The 27084-nt window shown below is 41.3% G+C and overlaps 1 protein-coding gene across 3 annotated transcripts in view; it reads right to left on the bottom strand.

The window, feature by feature from the left end:
• usp54b (ubiquitin specific peptidase 54b) overlaps positions 1-27084 on the bottom strand; it is a 68038-nt gene that overhangs the window by 32249 nt on the left and 8705 nt on the right. For 2 of the 3 annotated variants that reach the window (XR_002595530.2, XM_022189861.2), the window contains exons 2-5: positions 21815-22422; positions 12356-12448; positions 1553-1687; positions 8-121 (exon numbers count right to left, since the gene is read on the bottom strand). Coding sequence is in view for 2 of the 3 variants with exons in the window: in XM_022189861.2 (XP_022045553.2) it covers positions 8-121; positions 1553-1687; positions 12356-12448; positions 21815-21970 (498 nt within the window). In the remaining variant the exon portion in view is untranslated. Of the gene's footprint in view, positions 1-7; positions 122-1552; positions 1688-12355; positions 12449-20468; positions 20713-21814; positions 22423-27084 lie in introns of those variants that run through there. The other variant, XM_022189862.2, reaches the window with a different exon arrangement.

The raw sequence follows: 27084 nt of genomic DNA, 5'->3' as shown, positions 1-27084 counted from the left end.
CTCCTACCTGTTCGAACAGAGTCATGGCAAACTTCTGGTGTGGGATGCAGTGCTTGGCGGTGCAGATGTCCTCTCGACTCTCGGCGCTGATGTGGAAGTGAATGCGCATCAGGAGGTTCTCCTGACCACGGCAAAGACATCAAGTGATGCGTGTGTGTTCAGCTATGCCTGTTTATGTTACATACATGCGTACAGTATGTGTGTGTGTGTGTGTGTGTGTGTGTGTGCGTTCCTCTCTGTTGGTGCTCTTGTTAATCTGATCGTGGGAGCAGCATCTATATTTCATAAGAAGCCGACGGATTCCCTGACTGAACACATTTACTGCCAATCGATCAGACAGCGCCTCGCAGGCACACACACACACATAAAACACACGCAAACACACACTGTGGAGGTCTTTAAGGCAGGAGGAAAGAAAGAAGCAGAGAAAGAGGCTGGGAGCAACAGGACAGATTAAAGGGAGGAAGCTGTAAAGACATTATAGAGAGATAAAGCAGATAAAACTGTGGCTAAAAGCATTATTATCATTCAGATAAGAGCAAATATGGTGGTGTCTGCTTCACGTAAAGCTCTATTTTAAGGAATTCTACCCTAAAATAATACACTTTTGTTCTTGGAAATGTAATATTAAATGTTCTCGAACCAGATCAGTCGGCCATTTTTTAAAAATAACCTCTTTTAGCCTCTTAAATTTTCTATTTATTCTATATGCTGCTGGAAAGCTACAAATTTCGTTCCTTTGTGTTTTTTGCAGGCTTGAATGACAATAAACTTAAGAATAAACATACAATCACATAATATATCACTGTTGTTTTTAGGTAAAAAAAAAAACCTACTACACAGCATGTAGCCAGTTTATCTACATAAAGATTTCGGGGGGTTTTGCAGCAAAAGCACACAAAAAAATCATGAATTAGCTTCCTATTCGGGACATAAAACATGAGATTGACCCTTGATCTGCAATTTAGCACTACCTTCAGTGTCGCTTAATCATTACAACACAAAAAGATTGTCTATGCAATAGTCCACAACCCTCAATATTACATTTATATGAGTGAAAACAGCAAAAAAAAAGCAGCAATTCACTTAAAACTGTTGCCGTTCTGATTTAATCCTTGTTGTCACATGAAGGACTGGAAGCGAGTGTGAGTTCTAGCTGCAGAAAGTGTTGCATCCTGGGTGAATAATGTGCCAAATTACAGGTGTGTTTGGATAAACATAGCATCTTGATTGCACAGGTCATTGAGTTGTCTTCTTGAGGATACAGAGGGGGGAAAAAAACACAAGGGTTTCCTGACAACAAGCACTAACAGCCGCCTCACAGACACACAGACTCAAAGCAAAACTTGAGCATTAGACAACAACAACAAAAAAAGGCATATTTCTTTGAAGCCTTTCTGCTCGATATCCCTCCGTCCCCTGAAGCTTTCTGACTGCAGTGGAGACGTGGGAGTTCCTCAGACTCGCATCAGCCTCGAGGCATCCCCTCACCTCTCCTGTTTGTGTGTCTGTGTGTGTGTGTGTGTGTGTGTCGTAGTCGTCGCGGACTCACAAAGCACTCAGCAGCGTCGTCCATGATGCCCAGCTGGAAGCGTTGTTCGTCTTGGAAGGTCTTGGCCAGAGCGCTGCGCAGCGCATCAGACGGCAGGACGCGCTCGCTGCTGAACTGGAACTGGGCGAAGATACTCTGCAAACATATAGAAACGCATGAATTTTTAATGGCACTGCTACAAATAAACACTTCTTTTTTTTTTTTTTTTAAAGTTTCCTGCATTGTCTGAGTGTGTTTCCCAGTGTGTTTTCACAGACTGGAAATAAAACATTCTGTCCTGGAGATGTTCTGTCAAATGACCCATAAAACAGAAGCGGTGAAACCGAGTTGTCAACCTGTCAGGAAGCAAAGTGCCGCGCAACAAACCAGCCGACCGGACGACAACAAACGCGGCGGTCGAGTCTCGCAGCGCAGCCGACCTCGATATCAGACCGTATCAATAATAAATGGCATTTGTAGTGCACTTTTCTCCGACAAAAACAGCTCTGAGAGTGCTTTGTAGCGGCAAAATAGAAACCGTATCAAACTGTTGCAGGAAGGAAGCTAGGCCACTGAAGTGTGTTTCGAGGGCAGTGTTCGGAGGATCAGTGGTTTCGGAGACTGTTTACGTCCATACTGGTCCAGCAGCACTGATCACAAACATTTACTGAAGTCATTTTTGCGCCTTTGTTTTATTTCTGTCTATAGATCATCTCAAGTAGAGCCTGAATTAGTTAGTCAAGTCAAGATCAACTTGAACTGTGTCCTGAATGTGGCCACATCATGTTATTTTAGACTTTTTTCAGTGATTTTACAGGATATTATCTGCAATTTAGCAAAATAGGGGAAATCTGTCAAATAAAAGTTAAATATCCTGAATGCACATAATTTCATACAACAACTGCAAGGTGATTTTTGATTTATTTATTTAGTTTGTGGGCAGATCTGTGTTAAATAGCTGGATTCTATGTTGCCATGATTTCTGAATACACACATTGAGGAGTGAACTATGGAGTCACAGGAGTGCCACATCAAAAAATCAATAAATCAATAAATGTGGAAATATAAAGAGAAATAAATAAATAAATGTGGAAATATAAAGAGAAATAAATAAATTTAAAAAAGGAAAATTTTGTCTTTGCTTTTACCTTTTCTGTTTTTTCTATCTATTTATTTATTTATTTCTCTTTATATTTCCACATTTATTAATTTATTTTCTTTATATTTCCACATTTATTTATTTACTTATTTCTCTTTATATTTCCGCATCTATTTATTTATTTATTCATTTATATTTTGATGTGGCACTCCTGTGACTCCATAGTGAACAGCCTTGGCAGAGTCCTGCGTTCTCTGAGTGCTTTTCTTGTTCTCTATTTATTTACCGAGGAGTCTGTACACCCCAGGTTAAGAGTCATTCATCTAAACTGTGTAGTATTATGAAGTAAAATCCATTTTCCCAAACTGTACAAAATGAATAATAATCAACACAGACCACACACATGCTTTCCTGAAGTTTTACGACATTTCAAAACAAAGAAACTGACAAACTCCGTCAAAATACGGAACACATCCAGTGCACAAAATTACTAGAGGACCTGGAAAACTACAAACACTCTAAATTTGCTGTAACCTTGGCTTATTTTTAGAAATAATAACAGCAAAATATGAGGTGTTACTTCAAGTAATCTGACTGATTCATATGATCAGATTTCACTGGAAATTCTGCACAAATACCATCCAGATTTGAGATATTTTTTCCCCTAAAAATGTGCACTTTGACCTAGATGCACTTCTAATCAGTTAAATAAAGCTACCAAAAGGACAAATGTAGAGACTTTGGTGGAGTTTTGTGCTCTTTTGTACTTTCTTTTCATTACTGTTGCGGTAAATAGTGGCAGCAGTTGCAGAAATAAAATTAGTAATAGAAGAAAATAGTAAATAGTAGAATCAAACGCTACATTCTTGGAATTGACCGGTTAATTTGAGCTTTTAAATGCAGTGATTGAAGTCTAAAAACAACTTAAACCAGCCTTCAGTTCATGCAGGGGCAGTGAGACAAAGTTCTGAGAGGCCGAGGCAGAGATAAAAGCTTCGACGACTTTCCTCCAGATCGCCAACGGATAAAAATGACCCAATTTTTTGATGGTAAGCATTCTCAGCTGAAAAAAAAGAGAAGGAAACAACTATTTCTGACCAGCGCTAAAACAGCCCAAAACAGAAATAAACACGAGTCGCCTCGGTGGTTCGGAGCAGTGGTTGGTGCGCTGCTGGTTTTGGCATCCCAGCGGTAATTCAATCACTGATTAGACGGCTGAGCTGCAAACCAGCAGGTGCTCCGAGGCCCGGGGAACGAGAAAAAATAAACCGTATTAAGCGAAAAATATTCCAGCACAGTCACAGTCCATCAGTGCCCATCTGCCATCTGTTTGTGTCCACACTGGTTCCATTTTTTGCTTGGCAGACACAATCAATAGCCTCGGAAGAAATGTAAATACATCTTTGACACCAGCAAGTATTCCCATTTTCTAGATGTTTCCCCAGCAAATACTGATTAACCCTCTGAACCACCAAAACCCAACGTTGGGTTCGAAAGGCAGGTTGTCTTTACAAAACTGCCAAAATTGCAGCATTTATGGGATCCTAGTTGTGCAAAAACAGAGAGAACTGTGGGAAGTTGAACATTCCGATGGTCCTTGAACTAATCATCAATCATGATATTTTGTTAAACACTTTACCCTAAAAGCCTCATTTACAAATTCACCAAAAATAAACAGTTTTGTTTGACTAAATTCTGCCAAAAAGAAAAAATTCTGCACTCCTTGATGCAAACAAAACACCATTAGTGACTCAGGTGCTACCAACAGTGACATGACAAAAATTCTGAAATTTTTTAGCTGAACTGCAATTAGTGTTTATATAGAGCGAAAAGCATGGAAGCCAGTTAAAAGCATAAGTAGCAAAACATCGTTATTATCTACAATTATCATTAATTTCTCAGTATAATAATGTTTGACGTGTCGAATACAACTTTTTTCTTCTTCTATTGTAAAAAAAAAGTAATCAAATATTATCAACTTTTGATTTTTTTTTAGGATTTATGGGATTAAAAGGGTGTCATACTGCACAGAAAACATGTTTTCATTTTGTCATTGTTCTACTGTTTATCATAGAGGTGCAGGACTTTACATTATAGTGAAAAATTAAATGAAATGAATGAACAGAGGGGGGAAAAAAACAGCCATAAACTGTCTGCAGTTCAGAGGGTTGATGGATCTGTTTTCTGGAGTTCATTCAGGTAAATTTTGAAACCATAATGTGTGATAAATCATATAAAATGGCAAAGATATATAGTTACTGCAGTTAAATGTCTGCAAAAAGTCATTTTAATGCAGCATTCAGACATATTTTAGTGAATATATGACCAGTCTGGTGGACAGCGGAGAAGCAGGAATTGTACATGGATATTTTTTCACCACGAAAACTTCAAATCAACTGTAACCGACATAACTTCAGCCTGACCGCAATCACGTCTCTTCATAAAGGCCCAAACAGCTAACAAAGTCATCTTCTGACCCCTGAAACATTCTGGGTGGAGTCTGGCCTCAAAACAAACACGAGCGGCGCTGAAAAACGGCAATTTTGACAATCAGTTAATTGCTTCAGTCATTTCCCAATCCAAAGCAATCTTAAGCAGCTTTGCGGTAATGAAATGATTTCCTGCTCTTCTGTTCGTTGTGTGATTTTATTGTTTTTAGGCTGCGAGATTAGCAAAACAACACATCTGAAAACAACACAAAAAGCTTTAAGAAATATGACTTCTCTGACATTTTTACAGATTAAATAGCTAGCTGAGAAAATAATTGCAGAATAAAGTTGTTAGTTCTTGCCCTAAATATGAAAATACGGCTTCATAAATCCTCATTGATCACTGAGAGGAACATACAAATAATGACAAAACAATAAATGCTGCATAATCCAGTGATGCTGCAAATTTGTGATGAATGTGAAAAAAACAAGGAGCTGTCGTCACACTGCAGCACTGACAGAAGTGTTAACTGTCTACTCATACAGCATAATGTTAGTGATATAAACTTTTATGTGACTGTGGACTGTTGGGAGGTGACTTATAGTTTGGCTGTTTTACTGGGAGATTCAGTGCAGGAGATGATTCAGTCAGAACCATCGGACAGCTTACCAACAGCAGCCATGAAGCTATTTTAAAAAACTTCATTTTATATAAGTTAACTTGAGGTAAAGAGTCGTTTTTCACTGGTAGATCCATGTTTCCAGCTTCCTGCCAGGGTTCTCAGTGACATCAGCTCAATTAATTACAAGAGCAGAGATTATTTTATTTGCTGCAGGAAAGTGTTGAAGAATCTGATATGATGAATAATTCCAGGCTTCATCATCCAAACTAGTTTTACATCATTATTATTAATGTGGTATGGAATTGCATTCTACACACTATTAGAAGAGTCTTAAAAAATCTGAATGTTAACTCAGCAAACTTTGCGACAACACGTCAGTTTCCGAAGAAAAGGAGCTTTATATGAAAGTATTTTGTAGAAGTGTCAGTTTAAGTTATTTATATAGAACAATTTAAACAAAAGGCAGTGAGAAAAAGTCTGTTCCAATGGAAAGATGAGAACTATTTTACAATTTCACCTTATTGGTTTAAATATATTAAGGTTAAGATGTTATAAAATTACATAAAACACAAATTTAAATATGGAGCTTAAGATGCTGAAATACATATTAGAAAATATGTACAACGTGCAAATACAAATGACTTGTTGTTACTGTTTACACTATGAAAACAAACAAACAAACAACTAATCTGAAATCTGGAAATTCTGGCAAGGGTGCCAAAAAGACAAAAAAAGGGAAAACTGTAACATTAAAAAACACAAAAATTGGTTAAAATGGTTAAAAATAATAATATTTGTTAAAAAAAAACATATTTAAAAAAATTTAAAAATATACCTAATTCAAATCTAGTTAAAAAAATGTAATTTTGTGGTGATACTTTGTGAAAGAACTAATTTGTATTTGAAAAACCACATATTTTGACATGGATATTATGCACAGTTTCGGTCTGTTTTTACAGTCAATATGCCAATTCATGCTTTTTTTGTATGAATTTACCAGATATTGTCTGCAAAACTGTAGAAATCTGCATTTTTAAAAGCTATTTTTCTGTTTAAAAATTATTTTACTTCTTTTTTAAGCTGTAATATTAAAAAAAACGGTAACAGACCTGCAAAATAACAGCACAAACTTTTCAAAAATCACAGCGTAAACTTCACATCCTCGACCAAACACCAAACCACGAGTCCACCTGAGCCACCAAACACTCGGAATCCACAGTAAGTTAGCAAACTGCATGAACACGGAGCCTTTTTCAGCCTTTCTCGTGTCGTTCCTTGATGTGTCAGGTGCTGCTTTTGACATTGTGGAACCAAGATGGCTGTGATCATGTGGAGGGAACATGCCATAAAACAACAGGCCGAGGGGCTGGCGATGGGGAGAGGTAATGCAGTCGAGCTGACGGGGAGGAGAGAGTGAGAGAGAAAGCAAAAAGAAAGAAAGAAAGGAAACAGAGAAAGAGAGACGAGGAAAAAGGGAAAGTGAGAGCAGTACAGTGTGTGTGTGTGTGTGTGTGTGTGTGTGTTATGGTGGCTGTGCTGACTGCAGCAATGCGCCAAGGAGAATGGAGGGGGAATATACCCTACAGAGAGAGGGAGGGAGGGAGGGAGGAGAGGGGGAGGAGAGCAGGGAGGGATGAGTAAGAGAGAGAGAGGGAGGGATGGAGGTGTGTGTATAAATGTGTGTGTGTTTGTGTGTGTGTGTGTGTGTGTGTGTGCGCATGGTCTGAGTGTGAAGACGGGACCAATCGACACCAACTCCCACATTCATTCATCTTTCTCCATCCTTTTCTCCCATTTTCTGCTCCTTCCTTCCTTCCTCTTCTTCTTCTCCAGCTCATTGCAGCTTCTTCTTCTTCTACTTCTTCTTCCTGTGTGTGTCTACGTGTGTGTGTGTGTGTGTGTGTGTGTGTGTGTGTGTGTGTGTGTGTGTGTGTGTGTTCAGGTATCTGCATCTGAGAGTGTTTTGCTGTTGAGAGAGATAAAGTGTTGCAGTGATTTCTGGAGGGATAGCCACAGGCAGCCTCTGAACTCGTCGGCAGCGTCTTTATCCGCAGACAAACCCCCAAATTTGGACCTATTTCCTGCAATTTTTTTTTTTTTTAAGGAACAGCCAATAATCATCATTTATCTGCCCGGTTCCCTAAAACGGAGCGCTTGAAAATTTAACGCACCGTTAAAGTTCATTTGGCCCCGCTCGCTTGTTCACACACTTTTATCTGCGTTGCTGTGGGGACTGGAGCTACAAACAGACTGGAAGAACAACGCTACGTCTGCTGGCTGGCAGGACGCTTAATGAAAACTGACAGGGAAATGTAAACGCTTAACACGGTGACAATACCTTTGATTTGTGCGCCTGCATCTAACACACACACACACACACACACACACAGAGTGACAACCTTGTGTGTAGCAGCATCTTAGCGTGGAAAGCAAGATTTGTGAGCATCTCAAGGTGCATGTGTGTAGCGGCCTGGCGTGTTCGGCATGCAAGTAAGATTTGTGTGTATGTATGTGTGTGTGTGTGTGTGTGTAGCATCCCAGCGTGGGCTCTGCTACCTCAGCGCTTTCAGTCGGCCAATTAATTACAGAGAAGCGCTGGAGACAGAGCAGCGTGTAGAACACACACATCGACACACACACACACACACACACACACACACACACACACACACACACACACACACACACACACACACACACACACACACACACACACACACACACACACCCAACGCTTCCCTTCGCTCACACACATATTTGTCATCACTGATGCAACAAATGGCTGGAACAGGGCTGCATGAGGCTCCTTCATGATGAGGGCTTCATGATGGTTCAGACCTGCGTCCTCGGTTTGGTTGCTTTCAATCAGCAGCTGCTAAAACGCAGCAGACTCAACCGATGAAGCTCTTACATGCTCTGTTTCTAAGCACTTATGGTGAAGAAGATTCTGTTGCATTCTAAGCAATGATGGCTAAAGAAGAAGAGCAAAAAAATGAGATATTGCAAGCAAAAGTGCTGCATTCAAGTGCCTAAAGGGAAACAAGGATGCTTTCAAAATAAAGGTGCTGGTAGTCAGGAACAGCAGCATCAGAATTTAAGAGTTGTCGCTCCACGTTTTGTGATTTTTGATCATTTGACGTGAGAAAAGACAGGAAATATTAAGAATGAACGAGAATTTGATTAATGTAAATCATCTCTGCAAGGAAACTGGTTTGTAACAGATGCTCAAATTTCAAAAACTTCCCCCGCTAAAGAAAGGAATATGGACAAAAATAATGAAAAGAGGGCAAATATAGAACTAAAATTGGTTTGCAACAGATGCTCAAATTTCAAAATTTCCAAAAAATAAAAAGAAATAAAGACAAAAAGAATGAAAAGAGGGTAACTAAAGAATTAGAATTATCACTTTTTGTGATTTTTGATGTTTTGGTGTAAGAAAAAAAGGAAATATTAAGAATGAATGGGAATTTAAATCATCTCTGCAGGGACGTTGGTGCGTAACGGATGCTGAAATTGTAAACATTTCCGCCGCTAAAGAGAGAAATATGGACAAAAAGAATTAAAAGAAGGCAAATATAGAACTAAAATTAACACTTTTTGTGATTTGTTGATTCAAACATGGCTGTTGTTTTGCTAATTTTTAAAATATGGATGTGTTACACACAAGCTCTATTCAATCCCAACAGTCTTGAAGCGGCACCTGAGAGTCGCGTCTTCAGTTCAGTATCCAGATGTGAAACATGGCTCCACTCTTTCCTTCTTTTCCTGAGTTACAGCCTTTAATAAAGACCAGACAAATGTACTTGCAGAACATTATCATCAATATCATCACCACAGTGAAGCTGACCCCTGACCTTTAGGATGTAAACTGTCATCACTTCATTATTTTATCCGACCGGACATCTGTGTGAAATTCTGTCACGATTAGAGCATGAACTCTTGAGTTGTGATGTTTCCTGAGGTCACAGTGAGCCTTGACCAAACAAAACTTGTATCAGCTTATTCTTGAGTGGCAAATTTAACGGACAGATGCACAAACTGAAAACCTTCAGCCACAAGAAAACAAATAAAATTCATAAAAAGTAATGACAAATCCAATGCATTATTGACAGAGTTGGAGTACAAAATAGGGCTGGCCCGAATAGTGGTTTCTGGCCTCCGAATATTCGGGCCCTATTAAAACAAATATTCGTTCCGCCCCGTAACGTCTCAAGGAAGGGGGGACTTGTGGCGGAGACGGCCTGAATATTCGGATCCGTTCGTCTGATATTCGGATACCAAGATTAATATCCGGATAGTGCCGTAGCAAACAAATATTCGGATATTCGGGATATTCGGGTCCAGCCCTAGTACGAAACCACAAAGTAAGCGTGTATGATCTGGTTTCTCAACCTAAACACTAATAAAATGAGACCAGAGCAGCGGAACTCTTCAACATGTCCGCCATGTTGGCTGGACTCCTCCTACTTAAGACACTGAAGACAAAGAAGCAGCAGATGTGACGGCTGAGGGGCTCGTCGTGACGGAGTTCAGTGATTCAGAACAGTGAGAAAGTTTCCACACGAGATCAGATTCCTTCAGTATTTCTACCGTGACATGACTTCCACAACTCACGGTGTTGAGAAACTACTAACCCTTCCTCTACAGACTGGAATATTTCCTTGTTTTGATGCTTTTCTCTCATCACAGCTACGCTTACCGACAGGTATCCAACAAAGAAAATGTCACAAATGAAATGATTAAGTAAGTGCACCACGGGATTTTAGAAAGAACAGAAAGAAGAAGCAACTTGATAGTTTATTGTGATAGAAAATCTGATTTAAAAAATACAGTAAATAAATACAATTTAAAAATTACTGCCAAGTGGGTTTTCACATTTAAGGACTTTGATGGGGTGTTTCTTAGTTGTAGTATTAAAAACTGTTTTAAGATAAATAAGAAGCAGTGTTATAAGTCAAATTAGCAGGAAGTGTAATAAAAGGTTTATATGTCATAAAAAGTAATAGAAATGTTTTCATTGAGAGAAATGTGAGGATGTGCAACACAAAACGTAGGAGGAGGAGGAGAAGAAGAAAAGGAAGAAGAAGAAGAAGGAGGAGGAGGAGGAGGAGGAGAAGGAAGAGAAGAAGAAAGAGAAGGAGGAAGAGGAGGAGAAGAAGAAGCAGGAGGAGGAGAAGAAGAAGAAGAAGAAGAAGAAAAGTAGGAGGAGAAGGAAGAAGAAGCAGAAGAAGGAGGAGGAGGAGAAGAAGAAGGAGAAGGAAGAGAAGAAGAAAGAGAAGGAGGAAGAGGAGGAGGAGAAGAAGCAGAAGGAGAAGAAGAAGAAGAAAGAAGTAGGAGGAGAAGAAGAAGTAACATGAAGAAAAACAGGAAAATGAGAAAAAAAATGTGCATGAAGGCCCTATAAAGCAGTGCTAGTCACCAAAATAGAATGTAAAAGTTAGAATCTTAAAAAGGAAATCCAGAAACATGCTCCTCTCAGACATGAGGCTGCATTCTGTCCATGAACAGCAAGTTCTAATCTGATGCAGTTACAGATTGTGGTTCTCAAACAGTTGCTACCAAATAGATGCAACTTCACTACTTCATTACTAAAAGACAAAAAACATAATTCCTCATCATTGTGAAAATCAGAAACTTTCACTGCAGCTATTATTTGTGTTTCTGCTCCGTCACTGTTTGCAGCTGTGCAGTTAGTCGGGCATTCAGAAACATGAAAGCGACGTTTACATGCAACAGCATCTCTGTTTCTTCAGCTTCAGTGTACGATGAGCGATCGCTAAAACAATATACTTCAAAAAGAAGAAATAAAACTGGGATTTTTTTGCCCCATGTGAGCAGAATCGATGACACTCCGGTACCTCTACACATCACTTAAGCTTCATCCTGTGTTTATTCTACCTGTACTGTTGGGAGCACAGAACTGAAGAAGCCACTTTGGTTCATTTTTATCCTTTTTTTTCCAACCGAGGGATCAAAAGTATCAGAGAGTGCTGCATAACCTGCTGCAAGAATCTCCCCTGCAGTGTTTTTAATGACAGATACAGCAGCTCTGTGCTTCCAAACAAGACTTTAGACTCACACACAAAGACAGAAGCTTCAAGGGTTGTTCTTCAGAGGCAAAGATAAAAACTTTAATGCGACAAACGCCTGAAATAAGAGGGAACGTCTTCTGAATATCACAAAAACAAATGCAGAAATAAAACACTGCTACTATTAGGGCTGTAAGGTGTGCTGAACTGTTTTGTTGTCATAACATTTTACTTTGTGTGTGTAGTTTGTGTTTATTAGCTTGTCTTATTTCATCTGCATTTGCACTTAGGACGTCTTATGTTCTGGTGCATTATGGTCTTTATGTGTCTGCAGAAAAAGAAGTAAATAATAAAAGACAAAAAGTCATTGTATCTTATGTCATATGAGTGAAATCATAATATGTCATGACATCTGAGCTGTAACGAAGTTAAAGTTCTGAAATTCAGAGGAGGAAATGTGCCTAATATGATTTAACTGATCTCTGGTTTACATTTCAACACAGAAGTTTATGTGTTAAGAACAAATAGATGCAGAAAGAAGCGGTGGAGCATCGTGCATAACGGCAAAAAAGGCGGCAAAATTAGTGCCAAACACAGCAGAGTAACGTTCGCTGCTCACCAGTAGAAAAGCAAAACGTTTTTACCTTTAAAGCGCAGAAGATACACGAGTCCTCCATGCACTTGTGGGTGGTCAGCTGTCGAAAGCTTCTGCGGAAGATGTCGAGATGCCACAAAACCTGGGAGACAAAACACATTTATTGGAGCACAGGTCTGTTTTTCCTTCAATGTCCTGAAGCCTTGCTCGCTCTTGTTAATATTCTCCCTTTATTTGTTCTTTTGCTGAGAAGGTTTTTTTTTTACATTTCTTTAATTCTACAACTCAAATAACCTGTGTATCATTAACCCTATAGATGTTCTACGATTGCATTTTCATTTTTGATCGGCGGTAGATTTGAAACCAGATCAGATCGATCGATCATTCTTTTTGCACATAAAATCTGGGGAGTTAGACTAATATTCCATACATTCGCTGTGCCTCAGAGCGCTTTTTCGTTGCAGTGACGGCTTTGTAAAAAGTACACAGTGAAGCGCACATAGCAAAAATCTTTGTAAGCGAGACCACAGGATGTTGTGCAACGTTTTAACAAATTTGAGGGATACAGGGTCTGTATTTTGAAATACTTGTGAGAAAAAGACAAACTATTTTCTTTTTTTTTTTAGGTCTATTGCACTTTTAAGCAATTTATTGTAGTAGTTAAGACACAAGTCAATACATATTATTAAAATGCAGCGTATAAGGGTTATATTGATGTAAAGCAAATTTAAAAAAGTAAAAAAAAACTGCACTACAGTATGCAAAAATGTGAGAATATGTCCTGGCAGATTTGCATAATGTCTTCAAGGGTTTAAAATATTGCTTTAACTTGATTTTCACTGTATTCATTATTTCTTTTTAGCTTGGAAGTCGTGCCTTTTACATGAAGCTACTGTTTTAATCAGATCTTTCTGGATAAATAACTAAGAATATGACTATATTATAGTATTATTATATTTTAGACCAGATCCGCATTGCTCCATGTTTATTTTTTATAGTTTTACCATGTTTTAAATACAAATAAGCAATAAAAAACAGACCCACCATCTTTGGTGTGTAGTTATGGTGCAGCTAATTTTGGTGACATGACAGCTCATGCTTGCCGGTTGCCATAGTAACACAGCATCCTCTCTGGTATGTTATTAGCGCAGGTGCGCAGCAGCTCGAAATAGCAACCTGCAAGTCCGAGATGATGGCGAGATTTTAAAGGAAAATTATGGCAAGAAAAAAAAAGTTTGTGGGAAAAATGAATGAATTCCGCTTAGTCTCTGCCAGAACAAACTTTCCATTTTTAAAGCTGCTGTCATATTTTTGGTTTGACTTCAGACAGACAGCTCCAGCTGCAGCGGGGGACCTCGACTCTGTGTGGTTCGCATGTCGCCATGGCAACCTCAGCCACATTCATCCGTTCCTGTGTGGCGCTGCCTTGATTGGTCCTGATTGATTTCCATATGAGAGAGATGTAATTAATGGCTTCATTTATGAGGGAGGAAAAGAAAAAAAAACATGATTCTAAGTCGAAGTTTCTCGCAGTTTTAAAGAGAAAAAAAAGACCAAGACAGAATCAAATGACTTCCTGAAATGGTTGCACCCAACTCTGCAGCTCCGCGTGGCGTTCAGCCATTTTCGGCTAATTGTTTTCCCCCAGCAGCTAAACTGAGCCGAGCGTGTTTCTGCTTTGCATGTTTCCAGCAATAAAAGAGAGGATGGTGGGACAGAAGCAACACAAAGTTAAAAAAAACAGAGGAGAGGTGAGGTAAACCCCTTCTTGCCCTTCTCTCTCGCTTGCATAATGAGAGGAAAGAGCTCTTAGTGCATTAATTCAGCACCAGGAAAGATAATATTGACACAACAACGTCCCTCAGGCCTCTGCTGAGATCTGCAGAGCACATGCACAGAACCACACACACACACACAACGTCGCATGAAACCCGTCCTGTACGGCAACCTGAGCAGCACAGGTCTGCACTGTATGTGAGCGTAAAGCAGAGAGTGATAAGGGGAGGAAGGCGGATGACAGACTGCATGCTGACGCCAGTGGAAGCCTCCTATCGTTCCCCCCCTCTCTGTTTCTTCTCCTCTCTCTGTAGTTTATTTGGTCGTGATGAATCGGCTGAACCTGCACAGCACTGCAGCAGCCACAAGGAGGGCAACACTCTCCCCACGCCCATCCCTCTTCATCATCATCATCATCCATCTATCCATCCATCTCTGTTCCTCCTCCTCCTCCTCCTCCTCCCAGCACATCCCTCTGTCTCCTTCTGTCTTCCTTCAGCCTTCTAACATTTGGATCATTTGCGTCCCTCTACCTCCAACTGTAACTTTTTTTCTTCCTGGCTCGGAAACAAAAGAGAGACTGCGGAAGTGTTTTACAGAAAAAAACTACAGCAGAAGTAACTAAAAAACACAGAAGAGCGTCATGTTTGGCTTTGTGTTACTGTAATATAATGGACAGATGTAATTTAATGCAGAAATTATGGTGTTTTCTTCTTGAAAAAGTTCTAAAAAATGCTTGCTTCATTTCTTTGTTTATACAAAAGTTGCTAAAACGGCTGCACAATATCAGGAAAAACCTACATTACGATATTTACTTTTGTTGTATTTTTGTTGCAGTATGATAAAATACATAAACTTTCTCCACATTGCTTGTATAACTGCATTTGGAAAGAACCATTCATGCCGGAACGATTGGAGTGATTTTGTAAGGAAGCGTATCTATATAGACGCTGAAAAAGAAACTTTAACATAAATAATAACTGTATTTGTGTAGCATCTTTACAATAGAGCCAATGTCAAATAAATGAGAACACAAACATGCCACAAAAACAACACAAAAAACAGCATCTGAAGCCGTTTTGTGCTCGGGATCATACAGCATTCAGATCATCATAAGGAGCTTTGTGCTGCTCATTCTAATGGTCAAACTAATTAGCTGCGTTTCTCCGTGTAGCAACAATTGCAAGAAACAGCTGACAGAGAACCTGTTTTTGGTCCTTCTCTCTGTAGCAGAAATATTTCCATATGACAAATGTCTCTGTTTGCAATCAAATCTACTTTTGCAATATTTTCCCCCCGTTTTTCGCTCATTTTGCTGCACATGTGGAGCCAGCAGGCCGTTGTACAGTTGTTAAAAAATGTGTATCCAAATACCCAGAAATTAGAGTGGATCGTGCTCTGGATTGTGTGACTTTTCTTTTCGTATCATGCTGCAAATGAAGACGTAGCATGATGTGCTGAGTTCATTTGGATTTGCGCTCCTTTTGCACATCACTGCAGTGAGGTTTTCTGCAGCCTCAGTCAGCGAGACAACTCTGATCAAAATGAGGTGTAGAATTGGTGTAAAATTTTGGGAACGTTTAGAACAGGCTGAACATCACAGGTGGCACCGATTCAAAGTTGTAATGCAGCTACTTACTGTCTAATTTACAGTTTTGACGAGGCACGAGTGAAAACGGCAGCTTTTTTTGCAGGAGTTTGTCAAATATCCCTCTGTCCTGGTGATGGGGACAACTAGAGTTCTCATCAATAAAGCTCAATTTAGCCCATTTCGACCCTAACGTTTTGCAGCTGCTACAGACCAAATTCTGGGCTATTTTCTCGCGTGGATAATTCACAACATAATCTATAGCTCAAGGCATTAAGTCAGCGCTTCTCCTCAGAGTTGGTACTTGTGTCGCATTGAGGAAAGCTTTTAAAGTCAGTAAACAAAAGATTACGCAGATTACACAAAAAGACTGCATTGGCTGCAGCAAGTAGCCTCAGCTGTAATTTACAGTATATCTGTAGCTATTTTTAGACATGTATAGGGTAAATCCTCCTGCCCAGAGGTGTGAATATACCTGCATATATGCACCACAACACCTCTGCTGACACATGGCAATGGTTGTCTTACGTTCTGATGACGAACATTTTGCAATAAAAACACACTCAGTATTTGTTCCTGTTTTAAATGGTGTGTCTATATATGTGGCCCAGCCCTAAAACAATACATTTGTAGACAACTTAACTGCATTTTCATTTACATTTTGAGGGAAATGTGTTTTCTCCTGGATTACATTTGTTTATGACGTATCACACACGTGTTTCAAATGAACATAGCTGTATTGGGACCTATATTAAAGAGGTTTGCTCCAAATTTCTTGTCAGTAACAAACTAAAGCACGCCGTCTTCATGAGGAGGCTGCAGCACAGAGCGGGCACTTGGTGCTTCAGTCGAGAAAATGTCTGTATCTGTGCGTTGATTCACTGTATTGCTTTCCAGCTGTCACGTATTTTCAGCCGACTAATCGTATACAAGATCAGGTGACACTTATCGCCTGGCAACCTTGAACATGGAGGAGAGGCTTCCAACATGTCGTAAAAAGGCTGATATTTAACCCACACTGTGGTGTTTCTGTAAATCTAACCAAACAGAGAGCAAAAAACTAATTTAAAAATAGATGTCTGACCTCCTCGATGGCATTCCTGAATCGGACTTAATGCCCTCTGACTTGTGGCTCTTTGAAAGTGGAAACATTTCCTGCTGCTTTTACTTTCCCAGTAGAAACCATCTTTCTCTTAAAATGTAATTGATAATGCATTTTAGTTGCATCTGTCAGGCAAAACAGATCTTAATCTTTGTAAAACTCCCTCATTTAAAGCTATAACTTGTTTTTTGGGGGGTGTTTTTGCATTACAAAGGCTTGTAATTAGTGCATTTTAATGCTTTGAAGTTGTAAATGTCAAATAATTCATTTATATATGGATTTTGGTTGAGAAAGTTTAGATAAATTATGACTAAACTGGTGCCTGATATTATTAAAAGGTATCCAAGTGGTGTTCGCAAATACAACCACAAACTTATACACAAATGAATGGAAAAGGCATTTAGGAGAATTAAAGCCACAGCTGCAGCTATTAATGTAACAATATCAGCTTCACATGGAGGTGTTACCTGTAGATTAGCATCAGCTGACCTGATAAACTGAGCTGCTGCTGCCTCACTGCTGTTAGAGGCTGTGGTGGCTGATTCCTGCCCTCCATGGCTCCTCCTGCTCTCGTCTCCTATTACCACACGCGGTAAAGTCATCGCTCTCGTTTATCACATGACACTGTCGCCAGGGCTTCAAAATTTCTGCACTTTTGACTTCTGTTATCTGTCAGCTTATAGATTTTATCACAGCTGACATTGTAACGTGCTGCAGCTGCCACTAATAAGATTAACATGAAGCCGTGGTAGTGTGACGACACAGGATTATTATTGATTCTATGTTTTCTTATTGTAACACGTCAGACTGAAGGAGGCCTTGAAATGTCCTGACATTCCAGCTCTTTTCTCCCAGCACTCAGTGTTTTCTCATCTCCTATTGCTTCATTTCCTCCATACTGACTCCATACTGTATGTTTTCTTTGGGTTCTGGTCCCTCAGACATTATTGAAACAACTGCAAACCACAAACTCCATCCAAACCGCTGCAGCTTAACTCTCAGAACCCAAAACCAACCAGCAAGGCTGATGAAATTATCTTTTTTTAAAAATCCCCCTAAATCTGAAATTTATCAGAGCTGGAAGCAGTACAACGGAAACAACCATCAGATTTTAAACTTTTCTTGAAGTAATCATGTTTGATGTGCCGTTCCATCAGAAGAGATGAGTTTAAAATCTGGATATTTTATTAAAATCACTTTATGCTACATGTCTCATTTTTTAAAAATGCAAAAAATAAACTCACATTGACCACATTCTCCTGGGTCCAACTATGAAGCCACGATGAGCTGGGCAGTAAGCAATAATCATATGACAAAAATTTAGGAAGTTTTTGGCAGAACTCGGCTGAACTGCAGGCAGTGTTTACACCCAGATATTAGGAGACGAATATGCAAACAAATTCAAAATGCATGTGGTAAAATATCCAAAGTACGTACATGCACTGTTTCTTTCCCACTGTTGGTAACACCTGGCTTCCTTTGCTAAAATATTGTACATGTCGATTGCAGATTTTCTTAAATTTTCGTACATTAAATAAGGAAAGTAATTCCACCTTAACTTCTTTCTTTTTTGGATTTATGGCACAAAAGGAATTCTTGAGTTCCCTCTGCCTCTATTCGCGGCTGTTCTGTTTCCATAAAGGTGCAGGACTTTATACTGCAGTGAAAAATGACCCCAAAGTGAGTAAAAATATGACAGAAGCAAATTTAAAAAAAACACCCAGACACTATGTGGGGTTCGCAGGGTTAAAATTGCTTGGATTTAATGCGCTTTTATGCTCACAGAGCCCGACTAATAGGACATGCTGAGTAATGTTTGTTTTTTTTTCCATGTTGCACTATCAATATTAATGCATAATTGGCACCATTAAAAGTGCACTGAATTCGCTATTAGCTTCTGTTTGCAGCTGTAGGAACAACTATGACCGGATTACTTATGAAAAATTCAAAATGTGATGATATTCTTCGGGCGAGTTCTGTGGCCCTGACTCCCTCTCTCTCACTTTAAAGCTCCACAGTCTGGAAGCCCTAATGTAAGTGTTTCTAACGAACACATCAATGCCGACATTCGCTGCCCAGAAAATGAATGTTAATTCCACTGCAGTGCCGCCCACCAGCTGGTACCGTGCAAAAGAGTGGAGAGTTAAAACCACGTTGGTCTGCTGACCCGAAGATAGGAAGAATTACAGGAATTATGTTCTGAAAGGAGCAAAAGCAAAGAAGCAGAATCACAGCTAAACTGGTTTGCTTTGTTCAATAATAGAAAGTGACTGCGGGAGAATGCAGCTTGTAGCGTGCTGTGAACGTCAGGTTCAGCGTCAGGATGTCTTAATTCCTAATGGCCTTTGACTTCATCTGTGTAACTGTTTAGAAACGAGTGGATGTTGTTATAAAAAAAAACACACACACACATGAATGCAAACAGCTGTTAAACTTCTCAATTAGTTTTTGAGAGCAGAACCCTGCAGAGAACACTGAATGTTTACTCTCTTAAATTTGCTCTCAGGTGCCAAAATGCAAGTGGAAATGAACAAGGTATCGCTTTTCTACTGCTGCACCTCACACACACAATCTTATGCAAACACACACACACACACACACACTCATACGCTGCTGCCTGGTGAGTGAAGTCATGTGTTTCTGCTTCATCACAGCCAGCGCCTCCTTTAGCTATTTTGTTTTCACCTGTGTTTACACACCGGAAAGTTGCTGAGCATGTACATACTCTTCACCTCAAACCACCTTTTCTTCCCGTAAATTACACACATTTACCCACAACAAGCTGCCGCTGCTGCTTCTTCTGCTGCTGCTGCTGCTGCTGCTGCTGAAGAAGAAGAAGCTACACAGCAGCTCCACTGCAGCAGCGGGGGGTTAACTTTCTCGCCCAAGGGTCCCTTTGGGGCAGGAGAGAGCATTTCACTTACTGTCAATGCACTGGTAGTAGAGCATTACACAGTAGGCAGAGCAGAACCTTCCTGCTAGCAAATAGCTGCTGCTGAATTGATAGTTGACTGGAAATTTTAGGTTTGCAATCACACGAAAAGTGCTTTATTTGTGACGCTTGTGGTGCACGATATGAATCATTTTCTGCTTGTTCTTGGGTTTTCCACACAAAAACAAGCAATTTTAAGATGCTAGCACAGGCCTTGGAAACTGTGATGAGCATTTTTCACTATTCAGCGTGTGACATTTGCACATTTCTACATTTAATAATCCAAATGAACAAGATAACCTATAAAAACATGTTTAGCTGCAGCTTTAGTGCCAATTTAGCAAGTCTGTCCTAAACCTCAACTTTGACACCTTATTGCTGACACACACAAGCAAATATGAGCACACACACACACACACACACACACACACACACACACACACACACACACACACACACACACACACACACACACAGAGTACTGCACTGCCAAATGCAGCTCAGTTCTTTAACACTCCCTCAGTTGATCCTCACTCATCTGTCCTGCTAAACATCCCCTGTGTGTGCGCATGTCCGAGCACATGTGTGTCCTTGAAGTGGCCCACTTCTCTCGACGCCGCTTTGCGTGCCTTTGTCCAAGCAGCTTTTCTTTCTTTCACAAATACAACTTCGCGTCCTTGACTTTGTCTTCTCATCTCTCCTTGCCTTCCTCCTTATCGCCCTTTCCCTCTCCTCACGAGCGCCCGTTTCTTTTCTCCCCTTACCTTGCTGGACTCTTTAGTTCCTCTCTTCCTCCCAGCAGTGTCCCCTCTGGTCTTCTCCTCTGTCTTCTCATACTGTATACTCCTCATCCCTCTTTCTTCTCTTCTCCTCCTTCAGCAACTTTTCCTCTTCGCATCTACCCCTCCGCTCTGCTCGACTCTCCCTGAGCTTCTGCCCCGTCGCCCTCCCTCTCTCCTCGGCTTATTCCGACCTCCCTTCTTCCTCTTTTCTCTCTCTCTCTTTCAAGCCAGTAGTCGAGAGGCATTTATGTGTGTGTAGGTATGTTTGTGCCAGCTGGGAGTCTTGGGAGGAGGGAAGAGAGTCTTTGTGTGTGTTTGAAGAGAGAAAGAAGATGCAGCAGCAGCAGCAGCAGCAGTGCAGTGTGTGAGCATCTCCACACACAGAACTGAGCGTCCACGCCGAGGCCAGACAGCCGGCGCGGCCAAAACCCGTCGAAACACGCAAACGTCCGTTAATATGGTGCTAAGCTCATCCCTGTCACGCTCTGATAGAAATTTACTGCAGCGTGAGGGACTGTAAGGGCAGAGAGGGGGGAGGGTTGTGAATTGTGGGCGCATGAATATGTGTGTTTGCATTGTGCATTTAGTGCAAATCAGTAAGATATAGACACAAAACACACAGCAGTCTGAACTTGAAGCAGTTTCTGGAGGTTTTTTTTCACATTTTCCACTTCAAAATAAAGTCCTGCAACTCTATGAGAACTGCAACACAGTTATAAAGCCATAAATCATAAAAAAAAAGAAAGCATCAAAGTTCAATGACTTTGACTATTTTACCAAAACTGGACAAAACATGTAAGAAATCAATGTGAAAATTGCACCCTTTTTTGAGTCTTAATGTTTCTGGAAAAAGTAAGCGGAAAAGCAAACAAGTCACAGTGACAGAAAGTCATTGTATTTTGTATTTTATGACTCACAGACAGCACTTACTGTGCCTTCTGGATCTGTACTGCAGCCCCACTATCAAGGCCTTTTTTAACCTGGACTTCAGTAAGTGCAGAAAAAGTCTGGCCCCATAAAATTGTTCCAGAGTCTCCAAATACTGCAGATTCTCAATTCTTTATAGGTAAACAAAACATCCAATAAAACCTTGAAGCCTTTGAATTAGAGTCTGTTACTTTTCTTCTATGCTTTTTTGCAAAATTTCTTTGGGTAAACACACCCAACATAAAAAAAGACGACTGACCCAAGCTGATGGATTGAGATCAGGTGACCAACTTGACCAGCCAAGACCGCTACACGGTCCACAAAATCTCAGCGAAATGAAAAACATGTCAGTCTCCTAATGCTGTCTGATTGCGTTGAACGTGTGTGTTGATGCGACTGACCTGCAGAGCGCTGTTCAGGAAGCAGCTGTTCTGTCCCGGCTCGTTGCTCAGGCCTTTGCTGGGTGCGATGGAGGTCATGGTTCTCGGGGTCACCAGCCCCTGCACCCCGCCTGCCGCTCCACCACCCGACGCAAAGTAGTTCCTCTTCCACGACATCACTACCTGGACGCCCCTGTTCCCACGGCGAGGCGGAGGAGGGGCGGGGCGGCAGACCGAGCGACGGCCTCTATGTCACTCCCATGAGAGAGAACGAGGGAGAATGAAAGAAGGGCGGAGGAGGACGAGGAGGTGGAAGGAGGACGAGGAGAGAGGCGGCGGCCGTAGATTGAGAAGATGCGGTTTGTCTCGGAGGGGGATTTGGCAACCATACAATCCTCTCCCTCTCCAGCCGTGTTTTTACTTTAAAATCTGTCCACTTGGAACAGCCAGCGGTTGGCTTTTTTGTTTTTCTGTTTTTAGCTCCTCGGATTTAGCAGTTTGTGTCTGAAGACATGAGAGCGTTTCCAAAGCGTCCTTTGGCAGATTCTGTCAGATAAAAGTGGATTAGACAGCACTGTTGCTCCCATGTGGGGACTCCTTCGATGCTTTCTTCTCTTCTTTCACTTTGCCTGCAAGACACAAAGACCAACCTGTTAGGATTACCGACATGAAACGACGAGCAACAAAAACCTTTGGCTGGTTTATACCAACAGGTCCAACAGTGGTGCTAAAAGCCAAGAAAACCTACAAACAGTGTTAGCTTTATATTCTGCATGATATACAGTGAAGTCCATGAGTATAAACATTGTAAACAATCCAAAGAGCGTCAGTAGAGGACAACTGAACTCCATTTCAGTTCTAACTGAATGGTGGGGAGTCTCTGGTATGTATTGTCACCCCCAGCTCACATGGCTAATGGTCCATTAACAACCCAAGATGTGCCTCAATGTGTGAAATGTTGTGAAACTGCCAGGTGGGAAGCTAAAAGCAACATGGGCTACATCTGGGAAACATGGAAGAAAAGAGGCAAAACTTCAATCTTTGTAGTTCGTTTCATGAAACTTGTGTTTTTATCGTGGACTATCTTCATCTCTTTTTATTCTTCTTGCATATTTTGAAGACTCTCAGATGCTAATGGTGGTGAAACGTTCTCAGAAAAGGTCTCAATACTGCATTAGAAGTACCTGGCAAATTTAGAGATTGTTGCTTCTGTTTAATATACAGTCACAGATGGGGTCTATGAAACCATTTGTTTACAACCATTCACACCTGTAGGCATGTGAGTCTTATTATTGGTGATGAAACTTTCTGCAGAGGGATCTCAAGACTGCATCATGTAGGCACACCTACATCGAACCAGTCTGAATCATTTATTAGTACACGCAATGTAAAAGCGTCACTAATGGCGAAACTGCAGCTTCATGTCTTTAAAGCTTGTTGTTTTTGTTTCCGACACTATTACCCACTGATCAAATGCAAGAAACAGGAAGCAAAGCCAGCAACTACGTCAAGATAGTTGAACATTTCGCAGGTAAAAAGACAGGTATTCTTTCACAGGAGCTGGTAGAGACCAAAAACAGAACAAAAAGCAAAGTGAATATTTGACACAACTCTAAAGGAACATTCCTGTTGCTCCTTGCCTGCTGGCTGTTTATGTAGACGACTGTTTGCGCATATTAGCAGCCGTAATACCATTTTAAGTTGCTGACACGGTAGCATATTGTTTACACGATTTGCTGCCCCCTGGTGGACTAGAATCAACTGCTGCAGCTTTAAATGTAAATGTTCCATGTAAATCATCGCATGAGCCACAACAATGTCAATGAGGATAACATTGCATCAGCGATGTGACACAGGAAACGCTTAGAGAAATCTGTTATGTCATTTCATAATCGGTACTTAGGGACATTATCTGCAGCTTATGCCAGTTCAAGAACTACTATGCAGCTTCTGAATGTGCGAACGAGATGATTTAAAAAAAAAAAGCCAGTCTGTGTGTGTTTGTCACCCTACAATATCTTTGCGTGGGTGTGTGTACATGAAGTTGCATAACACCACAGGGCAGTAGCTAGCAGATCCGCAGTGCCCCCTCCCCTCCCCTCCCCTCCCTCCCCCTATAGTTTCCCCCACTTTTGGCAAAGCTCCCTCGCCTGATTGCCGGGCTGCGTTACCGCCACAGCACACCGCCACTTCACCCCCGCTTGGCGAGAGGCCAGAGGGCGCGGATGATGCTGCGGCGAGCAGGTGAGCGGCGTGGGCTGTCGCTATGGTGATCGCCACATGGGATGGCGAGGCGATGAGGTGGGGCGATGAGGGGGTGGGATGGAGGTACGGCGGGGATGGGGGGGATGTCGTGACGAGGATGGCGAGTGAAATGCATCAGAGCGAAAGTGGAAGGAAACATTATGCAACTGTGAGGCGGCAATGTTGCAATGTCACTTCATGCACTTGTCACACAGTCCTACTGACAAATCTATCTATCTATCTATCTATCTATCTATCTATCTATCATGTATATGTTCATCCGTTAACAAACAAATCCAAATTGCCAGAGGATTTATAAAGGGATTTGGCTGGCATGGCCCTGTGTGCCATTTTTCCTCCACAGCACAGCATCCTGAGCTTCTGTCTCAGCATACAGTGTGCGTATGTGTGAATGTGTGTGTGTGTTAGTGTGTGTGTGTGTGTGAGTCTCCCGCTGAGCCTGTGTGGAGTGTGCGATCACACATCCTCTCTCCGACTGCACCCTACAGCCACACACACAACCGAGAATCGCTCTGGCAAACCCTCGCATAAGCGCTGTTTATGTGGCCCATGTATATCTGTGTGCGTGTGTCTGTGTGTGTCTGTGTGTGTGTGTGTATACCCGTGTGCGTCCCCACATCTTCGGCTAGTTACCATGGAAATAGGCCAAGCAGCAGGCACGCGGGGGAAAAGCCGAACCATGTGATTTAACAGAGAGACACACACTGTGCTGCACTGGTTGGAGGGGGGGGGCGCACACAAACACGCATGCACTCCCGCACGGCGCTGGCGAGTGATGACGATGATGTGTATTGATGGTGGAGACTTCCTGGAAGCCAGACTGAGTCAAGGCACAAGTCAATCAAACTCCCTGACCCTGCACTGGCAGCCATAAGGAGACGGGGAACCTGTGGATGCGGCGAAGACGTCGTTCACACATGCAGCAGATTTTCCACGTGTGGTGTGGAGGTGAGGACGCTGGTTGCACATCCAGACACTCAGTGTGTGTGAGTGTGTGTGGGCTGTGTGGCCTCGTCGTGGAAATCAGCAAGTGTGCTCTCGACTTCTTCAGCTGTCAAGTGTCGAGATCTCCGAGATTTCCAACACAGTTAAGGTGACTGGAATTAATAGAAGCTTCTGACTATGCTGCATAATCCACAGACGTCTGCGTCAACAGTTTCTAATGGATCTACTTTGTGCTTAAGAAATAATCAATGAAAACTATCGACTGCATGTGACTCACTTTTCCAAGCTGTGAACACCACAAACACAGCTCCATTAGCCCCCATTTTGTAGTGACAGAGAAAGCTATTATCAGCAGCCTACCCAAAATCTGAACATATAAAACCAAATTCATGATTTATTCATCTACTCCCATAGTTAAATACTTATGGCGTATACGGTTTTTGGCCATTTTGGTGGACCAACGTTTTAAACTTTTGGGAACCACTCAAACCCACACAATTTGCTTATACATTTTATTTTTGATTTAAAGGGTCCTAAATTCACTAAAAAGGTACGGGCACGAACCTCATAAAAGTCTGTAATGCAGTGATGCCTTTAGTTTGACCTTTAATTTCAAAAATACTGAGTTACTCGAAAAATGGAAACGAAAAATGTCCATTTGTGACGCATGTATTGACTTGACTCTTTGATGCAGATTGTGGTGTTGTGTCATTAAAATGTCTTATACCAGCGATAATCTGTCCACCTTCTTCACATATACGTTTAAAAGGCAGAGCAAAAATTCAGAAGGCCTCCTTAAATATAATGCCACTTAGCACAGCAACACCACAAACTATACCCTCAATAGGATCACAAAGTTGACACACTGTCATTAAAGGATAAGTCTGAAGATATGAGAAGACTAAAATACCGTATATAGAGTTCCACTGCTGTCCACATGCTAGTAAAACTCACCATGATGAACATGGATTCTGGTTTACTGGGTCTTAATCATGGAGTAACCATTCTGCTGGCATAAACATTCAAACAAACACACTTTAGTCCACCCCTTAAAATAGCGCCTAACAAATTCACCAATTCGCTCCTGTTTTGGTGATTACTGAGTCAGCCCTACTTGTGATGCCAAAACAGCTCCAATCCACTGAGTAATAGTCACAAGACCTCTGAAGATGTTCAGGCACCAAGACAGCCAACAGAACCTTTAAGTCTGCTGGAGGCGGTGCCTACATGGATCAGGCTCGTTATAGTTTTTTTTAAATCACATCTCATAGTATTCAATTGGATTGAGTTCTAGGGAAACATCCTGAACTCTTCGTCATGTTCCTCAAACTCTTCCTGAAGAATGTTTCCACTGTAGCAGGGAACATTATCCTCCTGAAAGAAATCACTGCCTTCAGGGAATACCGCTGTCAAGAAGGGATGCATGTGGTCGTTAGCAAAGGTGAGGTAGGTGGTACGAGACACAGTTACGTCCACGTGAATGCAAGACTGAACATTTCCCAGAAAAGCATCCCCTATAGCATGACACTGCCTCCAATGACTCACCCTCTAACCATAGTACATTCTGCTGCTGTAGTTTCTCCAGGTAAATGACCCACACACGTGATGTAAAGGAAAACATGATTCATCAGACCCGGTCACCTTCTTCCTTCGCTTTGTGGTCCAGTTTTGCACTCATGCTCTCACGTACAGGAGTCAGCGTGGACACTGACTGGTCTGCAGCTACACAGTAGTCTCACACACAACAAGCTGTGAGGCTCTGTGTGTTCTGACACCTTTCTGTCACAGGACGGATTAAGGTTTTCAGCTATTTGTACAACAGCTCCTCTGTGGGATCAGACCGCACAGGCCAGCCTGTACTTCTCACACGCATCAGTGAGCTTTGGGCACCCATTGACCCGGTGGCTGGTTCACCTGTTGTCTGTCTTGGACCATTTTTCATAGATATTAACCAGTGCACAACCCCACATAACCTGCTTTTGGAGCTGCTCTGAACCTGTCATGTAGCTGTTACAACCTGACCCTTGTCGGAGTCACTGAGCTCCTTATGTTTGGTCACTTTTGGTGCTCCCCATACTTCA

Source organism: Acanthochromis polyacanthus, chromosome 19, assembly GCF_021347895.1.
Source record: "Acanthochromis polyacanthus isolate Apoly-LR-REF ecotype Palm Island chromosome 19, KAUST_Apoly_ChrSc, whole genome shotgun sequence".
Classification (NCBI taxonomy): Eukaryota; Metazoa; Chordata; class Actinopteri; family Pomacentridae; genus Acanthochromis; species Acanthochromis polyacanthus.
Note: the sequence above shows the minus strand (reverse complement) of the source record. Positions and strands in the feature narration are given on the sequence as shown.